General features: G+C 40.3%; 2 protein-coding genes across 2 annotated transcripts in view; one reads left to right on the top strand and one right to left on the bottom strand.

Moving 5' to 3' along the window:
- The first annotated feature begins 5,126 nt into the window (after positions 1-5,126).
- rnf32 (ring finger protein 32) lies at positions 5,127-12,945 on the top strand. The gene is made up of 7 exons (XM_087177644.1): positions 5,127-5,141; positions 5,778-6,015; positions 6,094-6,236; positions 7,608-7,765; positions 8,035-8,143; positions 11,521-11,688; positions 12,715-12,945. The coding sequence occupies exons 1-7, from the start codon at positions 5,127-5,129 to the stop codon at positions 12,943-12,945; spliced, it is 1,062 nt and encodes a 353-aa protein (XP_087033770.1).
- A 1,727-nt stretch (positions 12,946-14,672) lies between these two features.
- The window catches only part of lmbr1 (limb development membrane protein 1), a 34,303-nt gene continuing 25,773 nt past the window's right edge, over positions 14,673-23,202 (bottom strand). The window contains exons 14-17 of the mRNA XM_023420080.2: positions 22,852-22,942; positions 22,137-22,203; positions 18,148-18,309; positions 14,673-17,585 (exon numbers count right to left, since the gene is read on the bottom strand). Of these exons, the coding sequence (XP_023275848.1) occupies positions 17,500-17,585; positions 18,148-18,309; positions 22,137-22,203; positions 22,852-22,942 (406 nt within the window). The 3' untranslated portion in view covers positions 14,673-17,499. The remainder of the gene's footprint in view (positions 17,586-18,147; positions 18,310-22,136; positions 22,204-22,851; positions 22,943-23,202) is intronic.

Here is a 23,202-nt window from a genome sequence, read left to right as displayed (position 1 = left end):
TACACTAACATGATCCTGAAAAATAATCTTCAGTATGTGAAAACTAAAAAATATAAAATGTAAATACAAACAATATGGACCCTTCAAAGTTGCTTGTCTTAAATTGTGTTTGTTGACATGCTAAATATGGCTCTTCCCACCCCTTGTAACCTAAATATGGACTCATCCGTTGTACTACATGTAAGGTGGGAGGAGGAGACAGCAGAGTCCTGTGCAGACGCGGAAAGTCCCCAATTATGTGGTAATTCTAGAGAGTGGTTGTGATATTTATTCTTATTGCCCAAAGAACTTGGCATTTATGAGACTCACCACAAACACATTCCCCACAGCACAGGCAAACTTGAGGCTGTGCACTCGTTCAATCAGATGAAATAGCTGCTGCTGCTGATTTATGGCGGAGTTTGGAAGGAAGTCTCCGACAGGCCTTCTTATTTAATTCAGGTGCTCCTTTTAAAAAATGAAATAAGTTAATTGTGTTTACAGTAGCTCCTCTTTGAGAAAGTTGATGGAATATGTCTGTAAATATATACAGCTTTGACAAACACTACTCTGTGTTTCCAGTCCAAGGATGAAACTTTTTAATGTGTTGATCTTAGAAAAATAATAAAAAAGGTGTTTAAATACTGCAGCAATGATGGAGTTTTCAAGCATCTTTTATTTATCAGAAATACCGCCATACATTGTGCCTTTAACACCCTATAAAGGTCAATTGATTGCACTCTGTACTAAAAGGTATGATTTGACTCGACTGGATGTGCATTGTATGTAATCAGCATGGAGTCAAAATGTAAGGATGAAAGGGAATGTGTAGAAGTTGCCATGCCTCTCAGACACAGCGGGGGCGGCAGGATTTTCAGTGCTCATGCCTTCACAGGGCACAATTTATGGCCATTATGGAGGTCTATTTCCAGCTATAGTGATGGATTCTGCTCAATTATTGTCCATTACGGAGAAAGATGGCCGCACAACCATGCCAGAAATTATTGGTTCCCACTGCAGTGACATTACATTGAGCTCATCACTGCATGTTCAGCTCAGCCAAAAGTAGCCTAAACTGAAATTCTCTTGTTTTGTGATGGATCATTGTAATCATTCCTAACCTTTTTTTTTCCTGTGATCCCTTATTATATACCCATGTCTACTTGTGGACCCTTATAACAGGTTGTATATATACTAGTTGTGAACATGTGAGCAGTTCACTCAAAGAATGATTGTTTCCTTTTTTGATTCTTACATTTGAATAATTTTTAGAGACCTGAGGGACTTGATATTTCACAAGAAAAATCCAAAATAAAGCCTTAAAGATTATTTTTGGGTAGTTTGTATTAATTACTTCCCGTGGCTAACTATGTTACTGTAACCTAAGTGAGTTTATCATTTGCTATCTACATTTTAATGGGGTTTCAGGTTACATAGAAAAAGCCTTTTTCCTAATAGCAGGTATCCACTCTGTAGTACAGTACTTACCCACTGTGTGAAAGCTGGTCCTGGATGCTACTATATCAGAGTCTATGAATAGGCCTAACACTAGTTTCTCTGTCATGCTCCTTTGGATTTAGGGAAGTTTACGTTCCAGAAACCGCAGCCAAACTCATTCTCCCAGATAGCTTTGCCACATTATGAACAATAAAGGATTAATTTCTTGCTTGTCAAAGTATTTAAGCTAAGAGCCAAACAGGTTTATGTTAGAATGAAACACGAGTTTGAAATCACATTTTTCCTCATACTAAGATTAACTAGCACTACACTGTAATACAAGACCAAAGCTGTTTCTTACTTACAGTGGCTTTTTTCCTTGAACATTAGCAGTATTTTAGCATGATATCAGGTATATAGCAAGTGTGTGTCAGAGACATATTTTGCAGGGCCCCCATTTTAAAATGAGCCAGCTGGAAATAATGTAGTAACACATCAACTGAAGACATGTTTTCAACCAAGTCATGGAGCTAACTTTAGCATTATTAGCTAGCTAGGTACAGGTGATAAAATTTGTCAGTGATGGTTTGTCTTTCCAGCCATTAAAATGGAGGGTTGCTGGCAGGAAATGGGGAGCTTGCTTTTGTCATAGTTTAAAAAATTATTATGATTTTTATTTTTATGGTAAAACTGCCGACATTATTGTTGTAAACTGCTAATTACAAAACAGTTTTCCTTCATGTGGGTGCTGACCCATGCACCACAGTAAACCCTTCATAGCCATCCACTTGTTTTCAATATATCTGAAATATGAAGAGGAATTGGGAAATAGACGGTGAGTTTGTTTTATTCCTGGCATCGGGACACTGCAGTGGCTGTCGTCTCGCCAGAACTCAGGCTGGCAGTCAGCACAAACTGGAGGTAATTGAGAGGGAGAAGTCCCAGCCAGTTGCACAGTAGGGCCACCACGGGCCTCTGAATGCCACCGTAGCCCCCAGTGGACATTAATCAAAATGCCCGATCAATAACTTCTCAAGTGCTAATAAGCACTGGCACATTTCGTGATATGTGAGCCCCTTCATCATTTCAAATACCCAGAGATTTATAGGAAATCCATTGTTAGGTCCAAAGTATGAGGTAATGTAGCACTTAGTAAATGAAGTAAAACCAAAAGCCTGGGGTGATCTGTATTTCATTTACAAAGGACATGTCTAATCATTAGGATCTCCATCTCTCTGAAAAGCAACCAAACGGCTGTAATGATGGCTGTGTTCTTTTATAGCTTACTTACTCAGCAATGACGCAGGAGATAACAGCAAATAGTAAAGACTTGCTGTCCTCCACTCCTGACTGTTTCACTCCCAGATAGCCATGGGGGACTCCTATCCACCATGGAGTGATTAAAGTCATGTTAGGGAAGCATTATGGGTCAGGTCATAAAATAATTTGATTTCTGTCCCCCTCCACTGTCTCCTATCAAAGTGATTGGTCTCCTGGTCATCTCACTGGCTGACATAATTGTTAATTAACCATTATGGGCTGCCCTCTCTCATCTATATCACACGGCAATTACTCATTTGACAACAAAGCAATATATCACTGTGTATGATGTATGGACACAGACCTGTTTTATGAGTATGAACTGACTCAGTATCATGAAAGTGTTGCACATTTACTTACATCTAGATGCTTTATTTACACAAGTATTGATTAGTGTCACGTTTGTTTCACATGATACTTTCCACAGGTAAAGTCCTGGTAGCTCTGTCTCAGTATTACCACAGCATGTGTATGAGTACTGAAGAATTTTCCTTTTCAACCTATTGTTGGTGCAAATTTGCAATGCAGTTCCTCAGCAAAGTTTTTTTTCTCTTTTTTCTTACCTGTTGCTTAAGTCATCAGCTCTTTGCACGTCAAGGTGAGTTGTCTTTTCAAAAATACCACAGATCAGGTAAAGAGGTCCAGGGGGAAGAAAGTTAAATAAAAAGCTCTTTAAAATGGTATTCATAAAGAAAAAGACAAACAGTGTCCCTGTTGAAAATAAAAGCGCACACTGAAATCCATTCTGATGACAGTTGGAAGAATGCAGGCTTTATGGGGGACTTGAGCCCCATCTTTGCCATATCTTTTAAGCATGATTATTTACTTAAAACAACAAACCAAAGCCCCAAGTCTGGCATTGTGGACGACAGGCCTTTGATTGAGCTCTGAGCTTGAATTCTTAACTAATAAATTGTTCCACGCCTTTGTCTGGGGCATTAACAGCAGTGGTCTGCGTTTTTCTTGCCCTAATCTCAAGAATGCAGCAGCCTCTTGAGAAGCTCAGGGGTTTCCTCCTCTCCCAGAGCCAGGTCTTCACTTTGTTTTCTTAGAGGACTCCCTGGATTGACAGGCCTCACCGTTAGCCCTCTCCTCGGCCATCTGTTTTCACTGATTCTGACTGAGCACATCAAAGTCAATCAAGACTGCAAAGCATTTTAAAAGTCACACACCCCTGCACTGTGTGTGTGAAATAAAGCAAAGTTTTCATCAGGCTCACAAAAAGAGACGGTTTGGACTGTGTGTTTGTGTGTATGGTTTTCCATGTAAAGGTGACCTGTGAGGGATCCCTTAGCTCACAGCACAGGTATGAGCAGCTTAGCTTTGTTCAATGCCTACTGTGACGACAGCTCGGTGAGTCACCTAGACACATAGACTAACCTCCTTTGGTCAGGTTCCAACTGTTCACTGACACCTTCCTGACAATAAAATAATCATTAGTGAGACTGAGACGTAGTATCTTCATATCTCTATTATCTCTATTATCTTTACATGGTGATAGAAGGATATAGAAAACTTTGTAAATGTAAAGCCATAAGGAAAATGTACTTAAAAATCACATTAAAAGTACTCATTATGCAGCAGAATGGACATATCATTTTTATATTATTATATGTAACATTTATTTTAATTATTATTACTAATGAAAGACCCCAGTCACTGTCAGGTAAATGAAATAGTGTAAAAACTACAAGAGATATTTAAATCTGAATTGAAATCTAGTGATGTAACATTGTAAAATAACATAATATGGAAGTACCCAAGTAAATATTCAAAATTGCACCTAAGTATCTTGTGTTCATGAATTTCCCCTAGGGAATAAATAAAGTATCTATCTATCTATCTATCTATCTATCTATCTATCTATCTATAGAAAAGATGGAGAGTGGGTTAAGAGAGGGAGTGTAGTGTTGATGCTCTTATTCCTTGCTTACTTGTGGATTCTAATATACTTCATGAGATATCATTCATTTGTTTTCGCTGTGGCTTAACAAAGCTGTAACTAGATCCCAGTTTAAATCTCAATTTAAAAAGAAAGTGCTATACATGATTAAATGTACGTATTTAATTCCACCACCATTAAAAAAATACCAAATAAAAATGTATAATATTGTATAATTTTCAATAATTTAATAAATGCCAAATTTTAAACAGAGAGGCTTTAATAGGCACTTGAGAGATCCATCATGCAGCATTGTAAGAAATCAAACGCATCACAGAGTTAATCAACAATTCATGGTGATTTTAGTTTGGAAACAATAACCAATCAGCTAAACCCGAGGTCTCAGCTCAGCCAATCAGAGGCAGCGTGGAGGCTCCGCGGTGATGACACTGAGGAGGGGGGGTAGGGGGGTGGGTTACCTGGTAACCACTCAAACACTGTCGATAGGATGGCAATGCGGAAGGTTTGGATTTAAGCTCCTCTGCACTCCACTTTGTTATCTTGTTCATTGATGAAAATGTGCTAATATAAAAAACTGTGGCAGATATATCACAAGGGTTTCTTCTTATCTCTATCTTCTTTTAGTCTTTACGCTCTGCCCAGTTTGTGTCGTAAAATGAAGTTGAATTTCCCCGTTGTCTGCTCTTCACCTGCTAGCTTAATGAGATAGCGAACACCTGCGTGAACTCACCTCCACGCGGTACCGTTTACAGAAAACCCAGTAACCAAAAATATTGTTTTATCTATCTGTAAAATTAAGGTAGCATTCCCTGTTTGTAGGGAAACTAGAGGAAGATTATAGACGAGTTCTGTCGGATTTAAAAAGTAATTTCTGTGAAACACTTATGCCTGCATTAGTAAATTATCTAAACCAATATTAGCATTTCCATTCGGCCATGCAGTAATTTATTCCTGCATTTTGAAATTATTTGGTCTAGACGGTATGTTTCAGAATATATGAGGTTGTATTTCTTGCTTTTTACCCACCTTGGTCTGAGAAAAATACGATTTCTACATTTTGGTACTTTGCCCAAGTTATAAATTGAGCAAAGCCTCATGCATCATTTTATATAACTGCAGTGATGCACATCTTTTACAGAACTTGAAGTCTAAAGCAAACAACAAGTTGGTGATTACATCCGTTGCCTTTCAAGACCACATCACACGGAGCCTGTTGCATCCAAATTTCTCATTTTCTGACCCTTTGCTGAGCTGCAAAAGAAAAGCACCCAAAAATCTTCAAGCAAGAGGAGTGGAGGAGAAGGGTTTGCAAAGACATGATGGGCGAGACAAGACAGAATATGTCCTTGATCCTGCTCCACCACCATTAACATTAGGTAAAACCTTTGGAAATGTCTTGCAGTTAAAATCTTTCAGTCATGAAAGTCTTGCCACCATATTTATTTATGTTTTAGCTCAAAAGATGGGTTTGGTGGCTTCGCCAGCAGAGAGACTGACAGAGGCTGAATGGACGCAGGTCAAGGTGAGGTCTATTCAACAGGGGGATTCAGCTCAGCCCTGTGCAATATGCAGGGAGGAGTTTCGCCTTCAACCTCAGGTATTCCCCCAACACAGTAGCTACTGTTAATTCTCTGTGAGATCTCTTTCTTTCTTCTTTTTTTTTTTTTTTTTTTTTTTTTTTTTTTTTTTTACTTGTTTTCAATGTTCTGTGTCTGTCCTCAGGGAAACCTGTGTTTCCGCATACACACATGAGCACACAAACATACACACAAAGCCCCCCGCCTGCAGTTCCTGTATGTTCTAATCTGTGTAGACAACTGTACAAATTTACCCATACTGCCTTGGAACTCAAGTGTGACGTGATGATGTAGCAATCAGTGTGTAACTGTGAGGGTCATTCAGTCTTTTACACCTTTCCGATCCCCTTTTAAGATGCCAATCTCCTCAAGAATGTGGGACTAGAATAGGCGGCCTCACAAAGCACAGTTGCCATAGATGCACGTGTAAATATTAGTTTGACTCAGGGAAAAAAAAAGTTAATTAGAGCCTGCTAACAAGGGAAAGTGACAAGAGGGAATCTTTGTTGATTTGGCATTTTCCTGGAAGACTTGATATTGTAACAATGCCACTGTGCTACAGACTTGTGTTGCATTCAAGCATTAATATGACAATGAAAAATGCTTACAACAGCAGTTGCTCTGAACCAGTTGTGTTAACTGGAATCTTTGTTACTCTATCCAGCTTATTTAATACTAACAGCAAATTGTCTGTAGTAGGATTTAAATATAAAGTTTCTCTGCTTTCTATTAAATTTTTTATCGCATTTCTTTATTGTATGTCTGACCTTAAACTGCACCTTGTACCCTTAAAATGTTGTGAGAAATGAAATTTCTCTCTGGTCTAATGGCTTGTGGAGCTCTTGGAAATAGTACACTGCAGGGGGCCCTTTCACTGGTGATGGAGTGTGTTGGTCAGGCCAAAAACAATAGGAAATCAATATGCCTCCCCTCTGCCCTCTAGAGATCTGAGTAAACTGGTTTGTGTGCAAAGCCCTATAGCTGTGGCTGTCTCCTTTCAGACGATAAAAGAGCCCCTCTCACAGGTAGAAGGAGACTATAGTCCAGGTCCCAGTCAGCCCACTGGGGGTCATGCTGACTCCCTCTATCCCCTTGGCAAATAACACTTAAAGGCAGATACACACATTCACATATGTGCTTGAATACACACAGATTTAGCATGGCTTAAAGCTCACATACACACACCACATGAGCACAGACCGTATATAGTACACTGTATGGGACCGTCTCTCAAGTGCTTAAAGAAAACCTGAAAACCAATACACATCCTCAACCTATGAAATTTAAACTCTCATGAGTAGTTTAGATGCTGCTTCTTGTTTTACAGCGGAAGTGATTCTATTTAGCATATTTGTATAAAATTATTAACTTATATCCGTGTCCCTTTTCAGGTGTTGCTGTGTTGCTCGCACGTTTTCCACAGAGCATGTCTGCGGGCCTTTGAGAGGTTTTCTGGGAGAAAATGCTGCCCTATGTGCAGGAGGGAGCAGTATGAAACACGGGTGATACACGATGCAGCTTGCCTCTTCAGACACCAATGTGCTACCAAGTAAATGCACTAAACCAGAGATACAAAATATAACATTAAAAATGAGTTTTAGTATGTTTGAATAAAAGTACCATTCACAGTAACTCAAACTACAAATTGTACATCACGCTGTTTCATCAAGTAATTTCCATAGAACTGCAGCATCTTCAACAAGTGCTGAAGGAAAATCATTCTCAATTACAATGTCTTTTTTTGAGGTTGGCTGCAAGATTATCTAATTGTTGGTTCTTTGTTTGTTGTGACTGTATTTCTGTATTTTGTGCGTATAGAATTCAAGCATACTGGCGAGGCTATGTTGCTCGAAAGTGGTACAGACATATGAGGAAAACAATCTGCCCAAAAGACAAACGGCTGAAACGCAAATTCTTCGAAGCCAAGGTGAGTTTGTACTTCAGCTCTGAAGTGATCGCATCAGGATCTTATAGATTAATCAAGCTTCTTTTGCAACACTGAACACACATTGCCTTGTGCCTGTCTCCTCACATCTCATTTTCTTCTTACTTTTCATCCTGACATTCTTTGACCATTTAGTTGGTTGAGTAAAGGCTGTGACGAACATCACATCTTGAAAGTTGAGACATGGGTCTCAGGGACTCACTGACCCCACTGCTAACCTCCACACACACACAAACACACACCTTCACCTGCTCTCACCCTCTCGAGCTCCTTTGATGCTTTGTGAATCATACACTGTTTGTTCACTAATGTGGAGAGAGTTTTGTGTTTTGGTCAAACAGTCTGGGAATTCGAGGGTCAACACAAAAGCTCGATGTCTCCTGTGCATGTTTGGGTCTGGTATTCCTTCATCGATCAGTGTGTGTGTAGCGCTGTTACTGGGTTAGATGGGAAAGGGGGAAGGGGTGAAGTTGGCCAGGGTGTTTGGATACCTGATGCAGGTTGTCATTTCAGGCTTTGTTCTCTTGTCCCATTTCAAAGCTATAAATCATGCAACCACTGGACTCAATAGAGGGAATATTTAAAAGTGGCTGACCGATGGTCTCGAGAACAGCCAGTGGATGGGGTCGTTTGACTCTGAGGCTTGTGTTGCCTTCATGGTGGCTCCCAGGAAAAGGGAACATTGCCACCTAGTGAACCTCCCCCAGCTGAGGTCTTGGATGACCAAAGATGACACTGATCATTTCTCTTAATCAGGTATCAGTTTTTCAAGGATGCTTTTTACAAATTCATCCAATGATCCTACTTTGAAATAATCATAGCTCCAACACATGTATGTCCAGTGTCCTCAAGAGCAGGCGTATTTATTTGTGTGTGGAGTGTTGTAATCATGCAGAGTGCTCCTGTGCTTCAAAGAGGCTGATTAAGCAAAAGTGGCAAATGCATGCGGGCCACACATATAATGTGTTGCAAGGGTCGGAGTGTCCTACCCATCCCCCTGTCAGTCTCCATCATCTTGCCTATAAACCATGCCTTAACATGTCACATAAACAAAGACATAGCATTTACTGAGCCAATTAAGTCTGTTCTAACACATTAGGCCATGTCCAGGTCCACATGCTCAGGATGGAGTCACAGATGCTGTCAGGCACTTTACATTCAAGTTGTGTGATTCAGTGGTCGTGGGTGGTCATGAGATTGTCTCATATCTTTTGTCACACTGAGGATGATCTTCAAGAGCTGCGAGCTGAGCAACACAGCGCTGAAAGGTCTGATTGACTTGATTTTCTAGGGAAAGACTTATTTGCTTAGCTGACTGTAATGCAAACAGGCGTGTTAGTGCTGGGCTGGAACCTGTGTGAGACGGAGAAACCTATTCTCTCAGCTTTCCTTGTGATAGCAAGAGGCAATAAAGCATCTTTGTACCATGTAGCCCCAGGTGTTCCCTGTGGAAAAAAAACTTCTATGTATCAGGCCAGTTTCAGAACTCTTATCAGCTGATACCGATGCCCAGCTTTCAATTTTTACTTGCTTCGGAGGTCCGACCCTGAGTCAACACATTAAGGGAGACACTACCGACATCTAGATGGATTGCTGTGAGATAACGCCTCTGCACTCCTCCTCCTCTTCCCCTTCTGTGTCCTCTCCTGTCCCCATCTACTGTGGAGCAAGGCAAAGTTCACCAGAGGCTGTACTGTTTGCCTTGACTGTCGAAAAGTCAGCCAGGCTCATAAAAGCCTCCATCCGAATGGTTAACAGTTGTTTAATTAGTGATAAAAGCCTAGCTGTAAAGCAATTCTCATGTCACTGTGGCAGGCTAAGGGATTGTGTGTGTGTGTGTGTGTGTGTGTGTGTGTGTGTGTGTGTGTGTGTGTGTGTGAGTGCGTGCGTGCGTGCGCGCGTGCACATGTGTGCACATGTTTGTGTGTGTGCGTGCATGTGTGTGTTAGTGTGTCAAAAACAGAAAACAAGTACATTTTTGCAAGCAGGTGCAGAGGAACCTTTAAGTAATTTGTTACATTACCTTTCTCAGATTTAGTTCATTGTATCACATTGATGAAGAGCTGCAATTATAATAATCAATAATCATTTCATTGTTGAAGTTATTTGTCAAGCAAAAATGACAAAACAGTTTTTCACTGTTTTGACATTTTATAGACAAAATTATTAATCCAGAAAATAATCAGTGGTTTAATCAAGCCGTTGCAGCCCTACATTAATGTACAGTTTTCTGTAACATTCACTTATTCAACTAATGAAAATGCTTAAAAAAATCATTTTTATCACAAAGCCCGCTTACTTGGTTTGTTTTTGTGGAACTTTCAGCTGCATCTAATGGCCTTCATCAGTGGCTACAGTTTGCTCATTTGTCATGGAGATGGTTTAGTTGTTATAATTTGATTGTTGTTGTTGTTGCTTACTTTAAATGTAGAAATTTATGTTGATTGGTCAATTGCATAGTGCCTTTGAAACTTACAGTATATAAATAGCCCCCTCATTGACTATCGAATATGTTTTTGATATAAACAGTAATATGCATATGCAGACATTAATTGTTGCTTAGCAACAGCTGTTGTAAATGGGAGAAGACAGATGAATTATGAGATGACAGACACTCAAAGGAGTCTTTAAAAATGGTCAATGTGAGAATGGAACAGTTGACTGGGTATGTTGGAGGACGGAGATAAAAAATGTAAATTAAAATAATAAAATTTTACTATACACCAGAAATAAAGTCCTTAAAATGTTTATAGCATTTGGATTTCTCAAATTTTATTTATTCTGTTAACTGTTTAATTATCTAAGTGCTTTTTCACACCGACAATTATTGCTTTAAAAGTAGTAAATTTTGAATATCCCTGTAATGTAAATACCCAAGAGGTGGCTAGAATGCTAATGTGTAGGAGCCTGGCTGCTGGCTACATTGGGCCAGAGAAATGGCAGTAAAATTATATAGACACTAATTAGAAGTTATTTCATAGGAGAGAAATTGGTAACTCCATAACACTTTATTTGGAGTGATTAGTAGCTAATTCATTAGTTTTCAACTAAAACACTGTGTACAAGACAGAAGAGAGGACATGTTTATGTGAGTGTGTATGAAAAAGAAAAAGTGTCAGAGATATGTGTGCTTCCATGTTTCCCAGCACTGTCTTCCTTTTTTTTACTGGTTTCCATTAATTCTCTATGTTAGTGGGAGACGTGACTGTATTGATCTGGCTGTTTAACAACTGCACCCTGTCAGCGTGCCTCAGCCATTACAATACACACACAATTAGCCTTCGCCGAAAACACAACTCTATTGTGTATCTGAATGAAACATGCCTCCTTTGTGCCAATAAAATGGTTTTTCTAATTAGTTGCAGGAGTTGAATGACAGCTTTGTCCGATACTGTCACACTGACACGGAGGCTTTTCTGAGTGATATCGACCGCTCCCTGTCATCAAGCAGACGAGTGTTCCAGCAGCTGGAGAGAAAGAGTGTCTCTGAACCACAGGAGAACGACTGGGACCGAATACATAGCCAGGTCAGGAACAAGGCACACTCTGCTGAATCAGAAGCCATTTGTATCATTGAACATGGCCCTGTGAAAATATCTAATCCTAGTCTGATTCTTCTTCACCCAGCCTTGCCTTTCCTTGACATGTTAACGCCTGCATCACAGCTGCTATATAGAAAGTACACATCTCTCCTGAGGTGATCATTCACTTTACCAAATGAATGGCAGTGGGAAGGCGAATAATCCTCTGTGTTTACAAAAAACACGAGCCAGTCTGATAATGCACGGCAGGCTTTTCATCGCCTGGACTGCTGTGGAGGAACTGAAAAGACATTAAGATTTGCTGTTCCATAAGGCTCCATTGTTGGCTTTCATAGCAGCCAGTACCATTTTCCATTGAGGGGGTGGGGTGTGTGCAAAGAAGATGTCTTTTTTTTTTTTTTTTCTTTATCTGGTGTGAAAAGGTTGAGCACAAGGCAGGAGTGGCTCAGCCTTGACATGGAGTATCAAACAGTGAATGTGCTTTCAACACATACCTTGCACCTTTTTCACGGGTGCAAACTCTATAAAGCAGAGTGGAGCTCGATATGAAACATTTAACAACAGGGCATGTTGGCCCCTAAATACAGGAAGATGTCTTTGGTTAATCACTGGTGAAGCTGTGCATGTGTTGCTTTGTTTTTGTAAGGATCACTGGTAAACATGTTATCACTTTGTGTTGGATCAAACTTGTCAGGTAGTTGCCAACAGATTTGCTTCAGAGTCCTTTCAAATTTAAAGGCCTTTACTAGAACAGTGGGAGGAAAAAAGTCACTGTTGTTACCTGCTAGTTATATTTATGCAAGAAATTCCTTATTATTCCTTATTATGATACCTGTGCATATTCCTATATAGAACTCTGTCACAGGAGTTGTAAATATCCATGATCAGTTATTAGCACTTATTCCTTATTATGATACCTTAGTATCCTCCTATATAGACCTCTGTAATGGGAGTTGTTAATATCCTTAAGGTAGTTGAAGAACTTTTATTGTTTGTTTCAAACTCTGACAGGTTATCCAGAGAGGTGTCTGGGACTGCCCCATCTGCCTGACTGCACTGTGCAGCCTGAACCTTCCAACAGAATCCAATGAATCCAACCATCAGCAACGCAGACGAACTGTGCTCCTGTCGTGTTCTCACCTCTTCCACCAGCTCTGTTTAGAGGCCTTCGAGGCCTTTACTGCAGACAGCCGACCTTCCTGTCCCCTGTGCAGATCTGTCTACCACAAAAAACTTATCTAAAACAGGTGAAAAAAGACAACATTTTGGGTGATTTCATCTTGTAAGATTTGTAGGTCCAAGTACCCTGTATTTGAAATAAGCCAAATTATCACATTTTGATCAAAAGAAGTTTGGTATTCGGGGGAAAATACTTACTTTCTTGCAGAGAGTAAGATGTCTCCTGACTACATGTTAAATGAAACTGGAGCTGGGAGGCAATTAGCTTATCTTAGCAGAAAGATGGGAGGCAGGGGAAAAGGACTAGCCTGGCTCTCTCCAGAGTAAAAAGAAAAAAATCAGACTACTAGCAACTCTTTGTTTGAGCTGTACATGAAAAGAAATGTAAAAGTTTTTATGGCTCACTATACTTTGACTTTTTTATGCCTTACTATAGTATGACGTTTTTGTGCCTTACTATACTATGACGTTTTTGGCGTGTCGGCCCCTAAATACAGGAAGATGTCTTTGGTTAATCACTGGTGAAGCTGTGCATGTGTTGCTTTGTTTATGTAAGGATCACTGGTAAACATGTTATCACCTCGTGTTGGATGAAACTTGTCAGGTAGTTGCCAACAGATTTGCTTGAGTCCTTTCAAATTAAATGGCCTTTACTTGACCAGTTATTAGCACTTATTATGATACCTATGCATCCTCCTATATAAACCTCTGTAATGAGAGTTGTTAATATCCTTAAGGTAGTTGAAGAACTTATATCGTTTGTTTCAAACTCTGACAGGTTATCCAGAGAGGTGTCTGGGACTGCCCCATCTGCCTAACTGCACTGTGCAGCCTGAACCTTCCAACAGAAGCCAGATCCAGTAGATCCAACCATCAACAACGCAGACGAACCGTGCTCCTGTCGTGTTCTCACCTCTTCCACCAGCTCTGTTTGCAGACAGCAGACCTTCATGTCCCCCTGTGCAGGTCTGTCTACCACAAAAAAACTTATCTAAACAGGTACAAAAAGACGACATTTTGGATGATTTCATCCTGTAAGATTTGTAAGCTCAACTACCCTGTACTTGGACTAAGCAAAAATGATTACATCTTGATCACAGGAAGTTTGGTATTTGGGGGGGAAATAATAATTCACTCTTGCAGGGAGTCAGATGGGAAGGTATTTACCACTCTCCTGACTATATGTTAAATGAAGCTGGAGCTGGGAAGCAATTAGCTTATATTAGCATAAAGATGGGAAGCAGGGGAAGACACCTAGCCTAGCTCTTTGCAAGTAAAAAAAAAAAGAAGCAACTCTTAATTTAAGATGTACATAAAAAGAAATCTAAAAGTGAAAAATGTGTGCATTTACTGGTAGTTGCGTAACTATTTTCTGTAACTCAGCAACTGGGTGCAGTGACTTTCTATAGTCCTCTTGCCACCATGAGAGAAAGAGGAAACCAGTATAGACTCAGGAGAGTTACTGGGGCCAAGCGTCATTTGCCAAATAATAGTTACAGCATTTTTACATTTTTTGTGAGCTTTAGGGCTGCTGATAGGTTTGTTTATTCATTTTACATTTTGACAGTGCCAGGATAGTTGTTCCCCCTGCTCCCGGTCATAATGCTAAGCTAATCAGGTCCTGGCTTTAGCTCCATAGCTAGTGCAAAAACAAGGGAATGGTATTGTTCTTATGATCTAACTTTCAGCTATGAAGTGACCAAGTGTATTTCCCCAAAAATTCAAATATTAATTCAAGACATTTTTCACCACGACCTACAGTATATTCTACAATGATAAATGAAAAGATGTTGAAGCATTTTCTACTTTTATTTGCAAACACATAAACATCAAAAATAACAACATAAATTTAGCAAACTGAGAAATTGTAAAAAAATACATTCACAAGACATGTACCAAAAATTACATGCAGAGACCAACTGACAGACAGACAGAAATAAAAGCTGCTTCACTTACACTACAGGCCAACTCTCAACTTTTGAACCCCCCACACAACACAGATGTACCATAAAGGCAACCAGAAAAGCTTACTTGAATAGAAAACAGACCCATCAGCTCTCACCTCAGAAGCTACTGTGAGGAGTATGATTGTGATGTGTTATTAGGGGTGTGATGCTTCCCTGCCAGAGTCCAGTGTTACCACAGCCTGCAGCTGAGTGGATGGAAGCACAACTGTGAAGGAGATGTATAAAATCCATTGAGCCATTTTGGTGATTGTAGTTCAGCCAGATCATGTAATACAATCCTTTTATTTATATTTATCCTTTTTGCTTTACCATATCACTTTGTGCCATATTGATTTTTCACAGTATCTAATGATCAGCATGCTCCTAACATCAATAAAATAGCTGAAGATAGCAGTATGAGCATGAAATAGCATACAACATACTAGAAAACTACCAAACGTTTCTGTTAGTAAAGAATTTGGGTAACCTGGACTCTTGCAATGATATCTTTCAAATTAGAAACCAGGTCCTGCTTTAGGTTTGGGATGGTAAGAACCGTTACATGTACAGCCCACCCTTCTCAGGTCCAATTAGCTCACTTGGGAAGTTGACTTTACTATCAGTTGTTTGATTGAGAATTTGTCCTTCGATCCAGTCTTTGTAATATAGCAACAACCAATGGCAGACAGCTTTGATGTAAAACATTCCCTGTCCTGAGAAACAAAAGTTTTAAATGCATATATAAATCAAAATGTTCTTATTTCCTTTTCTTTTGTCATCATCGTGTCATATTAGTCACCATAAAAACACATGACATCTATAACACTGTAAAAACAACATCACTTGACCACTCAACTCAATCCTAGCAAGTGCTCCAGTTTTATGGGTAATGAATGAGTCTGTGACAACATTCATGGCAAAAAAAAATGTACGTTATATGTAGCTGGCTTTAGACTAGAAACTCAGTGGTGTACAGGGGATCACAGTGGAACTGTCAAGAGACAAACAATGTGCATGTACACTTATGTACATGTGCATGTACACTTATGTACATGCACATAGACAGACTACACGGAACAAGAAACAACCTTAACATTAAGCCTGTGAGATACTTGTCGTATAAGGCATTTAAGGTGGTTCTGGACACAAAGAACATCACAGTTCAGAAGATTATGCAGCAATACGACGACATGTAAGTGGGGCCTGAGTCACCAAGTCTTTCTACCATCTGCACACATTTTTCACTCATGCACTCTGTATGTGAAGACTGTTACAGGTTTGCCTTTGATTTAGATGTTTATTAAAAAAAATATATGTCCAACAAAATACAGTTTGCTTAGTGAGTCAGCCCCTCAGTGGGCTCACTGAGAACCCAATATTTACATCCAAATAATGCAAAAGAGGTATGAAACACAATATAATATGTACATGTAAATACAACATTTGCAAAAAAGACAAATCTGATTAATCTTTCTGTGCCCTGTGAATTTAAAATATTTTTTTGGGGGGATCAGCAAAAATATGATGACATTTTCTTACCATATGCATAATAAAATTTTAGGAAATACAACCACAGGCTCAGCTCCAAATGCACTAAAGCATCCTGCTCATTGGGACTGAAGTGAATAAAACTCCCATATAGTTTCTCATTTGTAGATTAGCTCAAGTCAAATCTGGAGCACCTAAAAAAAAAGTTCTTACCCTACTTCATACAAACTAATGACATCATCAATAAAGTTAAAGCGCACTTGAGTAAAGCCAAATAAAAAAGACAAATGACAGCACGAGTGCTAAAATCTGAGGCCTATCAGTAACGACAGTGCCAATGCATACAATGTGAACTGTATTGATTCTGTGCAGTTTTACGTACTGGCTGTGATGAGTGTGAATAAGTGACTTCTTTCATACTTCACAAAGCACATTTTGTTATTTTCACATTTTGAGCTTAAATCAAAAATGACAAATTTTCACCTTATCATGCCTGTACCAGTTCACACAGCAATTAGCGACCAACGATTAGAGACCATAAACTGCAAGTGCTCATCGATTACCATGGACATTCTGACATTAGAAAATGAGTCTAACGGAACTGTGGGGGCCTATTTACTATGCTGAATACAGTGGAAGAGCAGTGTGATGGAAAAAGAACCCACTGCCTTTTAGTTAGATGTAAGACTTAAAAAAAAGACAGAAGGTGCATTGTTTCACCTGCCATACCCTCTTGCTTTTGTCTAGTGCAGCTTGAGGCGGTTGTAGAAGAATACCAAGTAGCAATGCTGGGGGGAAAGAGTGTCCTGAAGCAAGAGACGGGTGGTTTAAAGTCACAGTCGCAGTTGAGGTCAACATCAAGGTCACTGCAGTGATGCCAGTCTATTTCACTCCTCAGTCGCATCCCTGGCTCTGTCCCAGCTTCCATCCGAGATGCAGAGGATGGAATGTCACGAAGCTAAATTGCTCTCAGCCTCCATTTGCAGCATCCGTCAGACACTGCCTGGGTTTATTAAGTTCCTTCCAATCCCTTTCACCTTTCAGCAGTCAGGCAGTACTGTTGAAATCTCCCTTTGGCTATGCTAAGGTGTGGGTGTGCGTGTGTGTGTGTGTGTGTGTGTGTGTGCGTGCGTGTGTGTGTGTATGCGTGTGCGTGCCTGTGTGTGTTGATCTGTCGTCCCTTTCACAGAGTTTTCTGATGCCCGTTGGCCGAGAGCTTCCCAGATTCAGGGTCCGTGGGGCTGTTTGACAGTTGCAATTTATCCAGACCTGGGCAGGAGGAGATAAGGGAGAGAAATCTCATTAAAAAGCCTCAGACTTTCACTTAGACAGAAGTATTGATGTGCTTTTTTTCCCCTCAGTCCTTCTGTCTGACATTTTCTAACCCTATCCCACCCTGTGTATCAAACATCCAGGGCCTGTCACCACAAGCCTTTGAGACTAGCCCCATCCTCTGTCACATGTCAGTCCCGCAGCACATTGGATCTCGCTGCAATTTTTTCCCATTTAGTCACTCCAGGTCGTGCTGTCTGAGAGAAATAAACACTATCTCCCTCCAAAGCCACAGCATAGGTTTTTGCTCTCTGTGTTTCAGACTGAACCTTTGTGGATTCAAAATTAGGATGAAATTAAGTAGTCAAAGTCTTATTACAAATAAGACTGCTTTATAGTCTACACAACATCCATCATATCAAAGAAAATATTCAAACATTGCAACACTGCAATGAAAGAATATGTGGTGCACGCTGGAGCTAGTATGTCGTAGTATATCAAAAGGGACTAAAAAGCCTCGGAATACATGAATAACAAATAGATAAATAGAAAAATTTACCTAAGGCCTTTAGGAGCTCTTCCCGTACTGCTGAGGTGAATTTTCTCACCAGACAAAGTGTTGTCACAACGGCAAACAGCATGTTGTATGAAAGGACAATGTAAAAGTTCCCCAGCCAATTAAATCGCCCAAAGTCTCCCAAGAGATCAAACCTGGTGATACCTGTGAAGAGAGTGACACAACAAATGACTGGTTAGAAAGCAAATCAACACGTTATTCCTTATACAGAACTATGACAATGCAATTACTAGCTCGGTAATGACTCTTTATAAAAAGGTGTGATAAATGATAATTATTTCCCCTGAGGTCCAAATTATTACAAATTCCAGACTAAACAAAACAAAAAAAAAAAAGGCAGGAAGTGAGGTTCACCCTTGACAAGGAGAGTATTGTGTTCTTAAGCAAAATTCTTCACAGCAAAAGCCTGGGGCTGCTGCAAATGTGACAATCTAGGTAGGTTTTAGTCTTTTCTGTCTGCAGTTGAGGCACTTTGAAAAGTGTCTCTCTCCAATAGTCCAGCTCTTTCAACAAGAACAAATGCTCAACCTGAAAAAAGAGCTTGAATTACATGAATAACAAAAAAACAATCTCATGTGTGTCGCAGGTTAAATCAGTGTGAAAAGGGAAAAAAATAATTACTAAACTGAGGTAGCCTTGATGTAACTGATTGAAAGGATACTTTTTGCATTCTGGGTCCAAGACCTATGTGCATCATGTCCATTTTTATGTTTGTGATCCCATTAGGCCAAAATAAGAAAGCCATTCCCAGTTCTTCCACAGAATCAAAGTCACCTGTAGACAAATCCACCTGAGTCAGCCACAGAGCTGATGACACATCAAATTCAAACAATAAGCGCACAGATCTTGTCTGTGACGCAGCGATTGCACAATTTCTAGCAGATTTCAACCCAAGAATCAAAAGGTTACCCTCACAACCTGAAACAGATATGTACAGTATATTTAATATTTAGCTCTTACTTTTTAGCCTTAATAGATAAATATAGTAACAATGCTGCCATCACAACCTAAAAGTTTATGTATCTTATTTCAGAGAGACAGAAACAAATGTATTCAGACTTAAACATACAACCATTGCACTGCAAAGTTTATGCTTATTTTCGTCACTTGACCGCATCTTGGTTAGCAGTACTGTACTGTAAGGACTGTTCCCTATGGAAGATGACAGAATGGGTGACTAAGTATAGCAGCAAAGGTGCAGGTGGACATCTCTCTCCCAGGACCTTCAGACAGAGATAAAGGAGCAGTTTCTCCTGCAGGCTCCTCTTAGCTCCACACTGCTAGACCAATTTCAAACCATCTGTAACAGCTGCTCACACGCTGCCTGGAAAGCCATCGGCGCCCTATTGTTTTCCTGCTTATCCGTTTAGACCTGTCAATCCACATGTTCCTGCACCCTACCGCAAGATGAGCTAGCTGTACCATCCAATAACAATTTAATGTAGGGAGATAAATAAGCTGTCTTGTACAATTGTATTTAAAGTTACTAATAGTATTCACATCTTGATGTTAATTTTTCATGCAACATTGACCAAGGAATGTAATGCATCAATATGTTAAATCTATGCACCACAATAATTTTCTCCTCAGTCATCTGCGTGCAGAAATGATATTGGGATGTGTGAGAGTGAAGAAACCCTGGTCTCTGGACCTTCCAATTCTCCTGTAACATCTTCACAACCTCTGTCGTCAATTAGATTGGCCAATCGATTCAGTGTCTTGAGAGATGTATTTACAGCGGCAGTAAGCAGTTTGCAAGCATCAAGGACCTTTAACAAAATTGCCTGTGAAGAGACAGGGAGAGAGATGATGGAGACCTCAGTCAATACAGCTTGCCACTGTGGTCTGGCTAAATTCATTTCTAATGCCAGAGGTTTTGATCTTGGTTTGGTAATTTGAGAAAATCTAATTGGGGGTAATAAGATTATTGGCATTTGAAATGTCAGGGGTACAGTGGCAGAGTTGGAGACATTAGCACGCAGTTGGCCATGAATCCAAGATGTGTCTGATTCATCAGGATTATATGGCACAGCGAGATTGTTTTTTTTTTTCCATCCTTGTATGTGAAGTAAAGTTAAGATTGTCATTGCTTAACAGTTTTAAAAGATCTCAACAGAAAAGCTGGTTCTTAATGAGTTACAAGCCATCATGTCAAGGACAAATTAATATGGCATGTTCTGGTGGTGTACGGTTTTAAGACACTGATCGTATAATGGCAGCAACCAGCCAGGTTCCACTGTTGTCCTGTCAGCTCTCTATGGTATCCGTTCTACTAAAGCCAATGAATTCCCACCAAAAAGCAAAGTAACAAACCCATTTGACTGAAATACTTAAATACATTTTAAACTATATAAATACTACCATTTCACCATATAATACTACTTTTGTTAAAATCCAAGCTAAATACAGTAACAGCACGGGCATTCATATGTGTGATCATATACTACCTGTAACTGGGTATTACTGTCAGGTGGTGGGTGGGGTGATTAACTGCAATAACTGCTGAGTTTACACTGAGCCACTGAAACAGACAACTTGTCAAAAGAAACTGCTCCCAAAAGCACAAGATTGTTCACTGGGAAAGAAAACTTTTTATTTTAACCACTGGTTAGACAAAAAACTATCAGCACACTCAGCTGATTTTTAAAAGCTATAAAGTCCAGCCAGTCAGCAACCTAAAACAGCCTTTCCATTGGAAGTGTCCAAACAACCGTGACCTGTGTGGGAGCTGATTCTGATATTTGGTACAACAATATTTCTCACTAGATTGTTAAAACAGGCAGAATTCAGCATACTGTTGTGTAGTAGTATATAGTTCCTTATTCTCTTGTACAGTGCATACTTCCCACACTGACACAGAGACAAGCACAAAAAAACACCTAACATCAACACACAAAACCCTTTCTTGTCTCTTAACATCTCACTTCGTCACACTCAACTCTCCATGTCTTTTTTTTTTCTTTGCTGGGAGGCTTTTTTTTCCTCCAACTCAGTCTCATGCATTTATTCCTTTTCATCTATTCAGTGTCACAAAGCAGAACCTGTTGATATTTTGTAAAGCTCCCAATGAGTCACTGTATGCTTGCTCCGTCCCATTCTCCCACTCTGTTGGTCTCTCACACACACACTCACACACACACACACACACACACACACACACACACACTAGTGCTATTTGAACAGCTGTGCTCTGCACTCTGCATGTTTATTAGTGCCATTGTGATGGTGCTACTCCTGTCATTTTTACCCCTTCTCCCTGCACTCCTTTCTAACGTCACTATGGGAAACTATAGGAGAATTCAACTTGCTAACCTTAATGGTCTGGTGTTGGTGGCAGTACTGAATACGGCTGTGGGGGAGGAGCATTTACTTTCTCTGGTTGGTTGTGGCAAGGTCATTATGACACCTCAGTTCAACCTACACATATCCTAAAGAAATTTTTGGACATTTTGAGAAATGGCTCTGTGCGAAGGTTAAAAAGTCCACCTACCAGCTCCTCTAAAGCTCACTATGTTTTATCTGTTGTTGTTGTTTTATATGTATATACGACGAGTTGCAGTTTTATGGGGTCTTGGTCTTGCAGAACTATTTCTTTGTTGGGCATGGCGACTTTAGTTTCTGTTTGGTCCTTCCTTGGTTTTTGATTTAACTTCATTAGTGATCTTGAGGGGCTGATCGCTGGATTTTGTTACGTAGAGACAGTGCCAGGCTAGCTGGTTCCCCCTGTTTCCAGTCACTATGCTAAGCTAAGCTGAGCTAACTGGCTGCTGTCTGTAGCTTCATATTTAGTGGATAGACAGCAGATTGTCATCAACCTTCTCCTCTAACGCCCATCATGGAAGTGAAAACCCCTACTTCCCAAAATGTTGATTTATTGCTTTGGACATTTAATTGGTGCATACTAGGTGTGAATAAGGAAATTAGCATGCCCACTCTCTTATACAGGCAGACAAACGCACTCCTGTACTCACCTAGCGTTCTGGACATCACTGGCAGGGCTGAACTCAGGACCAAGATTGACACACAGCAACCAATGATCTAAAAATCAGAACAGATAATCAAACTTGTCTCTCAGGAACATTAATGTACAGGTTTTGAGGGAGGAAACTATGAGAAGTGGGAGGAAAAAGCACCACTTGCGCCATCAGTTTCAGCAGTGACATGGCCACACATGTACACGCACACCACTTGATGTTAAATTGGTTCCACATATTGTACAATTAGTACGTCTGAAGTTGCTCATTACCAGGTTCTGTCCATTGTCCTTTCAAGTCCTTTCACTGGAGCGTCATGGCTAGTTAACAAGCCTCACCACTCCCAAACTCATTACCAAGTGAATAGGTGGCACTATGGGCCAAACAGAGCACACATCCTCCACCCCCATGTCACCCCCCAAAAAACTCCACTCTCCCTCTGATGTACAAGAAAGGAGCTTGCACTTTGCCAGTGTTTGCGCAACCCACAAACAAATATTGGACAGATCAACTAAAGCCATTGAGGGGCCCTGAGGAGAACATTAGCGAGCAGTAGGAGTTCGGAGTAGAGAGGAAGGCGGGAGAGAGAAGGGGGGAAAAAGAGGAAAGAGATGAAACACAGGGGGTCCCAAACACATCAGCACCTCAGGAGCAATCTCAGCACCCGTTCCCTCACATCACCCCACCCCCTGTCCTTCAATCCCATCTTTACCGTTGTCATGGTTGTGTCATCCTTCCTGGGAGTGAGTCCCTCAAAGACACGCAGGCTATAGAAGCCAACGACAGAAGACACCATCAAGTAGCTGTTTGGCAAATCAATCAAGGACCAACAAACACTTCTCTGCTGGAAGCAAAGCAGCTTCATTCAGTTGTCTCTTATAAGTATCCCAAGTCTGCACCTTTTCACCTGTGATAAAAGGTGACGAAACAGCAGCACATGTCTTCCGGAAGGTGTCTGGCTGAACTATGTCCTGGATAAACAAAGCTGGCTGGACAATGTTGCTCTTGGCCATGGAGCATACTACTCCGGCCACAGACAAAGGGGGAAGTGGTGGTGGTGGTG

Source organism: Seriola lalandi, unplaced genomic scaffold, assembly GCF_002814215.2.
Source record: "Seriola lalandi dorsalis isolate HSWRI2012SDOR001 ecotype SW California unplaced genomic scaffold, Sedor1 jcf7180002054616, whole genome shotgun sequence".
NCBI classification, from domain to species: Eukaryota; Metazoa; Chordata; class Actinopteri; order Carangiformes; family Carangidae; genus Seriola; species Seriola lalandi.
This window is presented reverse-complemented; position numbering and strand designations above follow the sequence as displayed.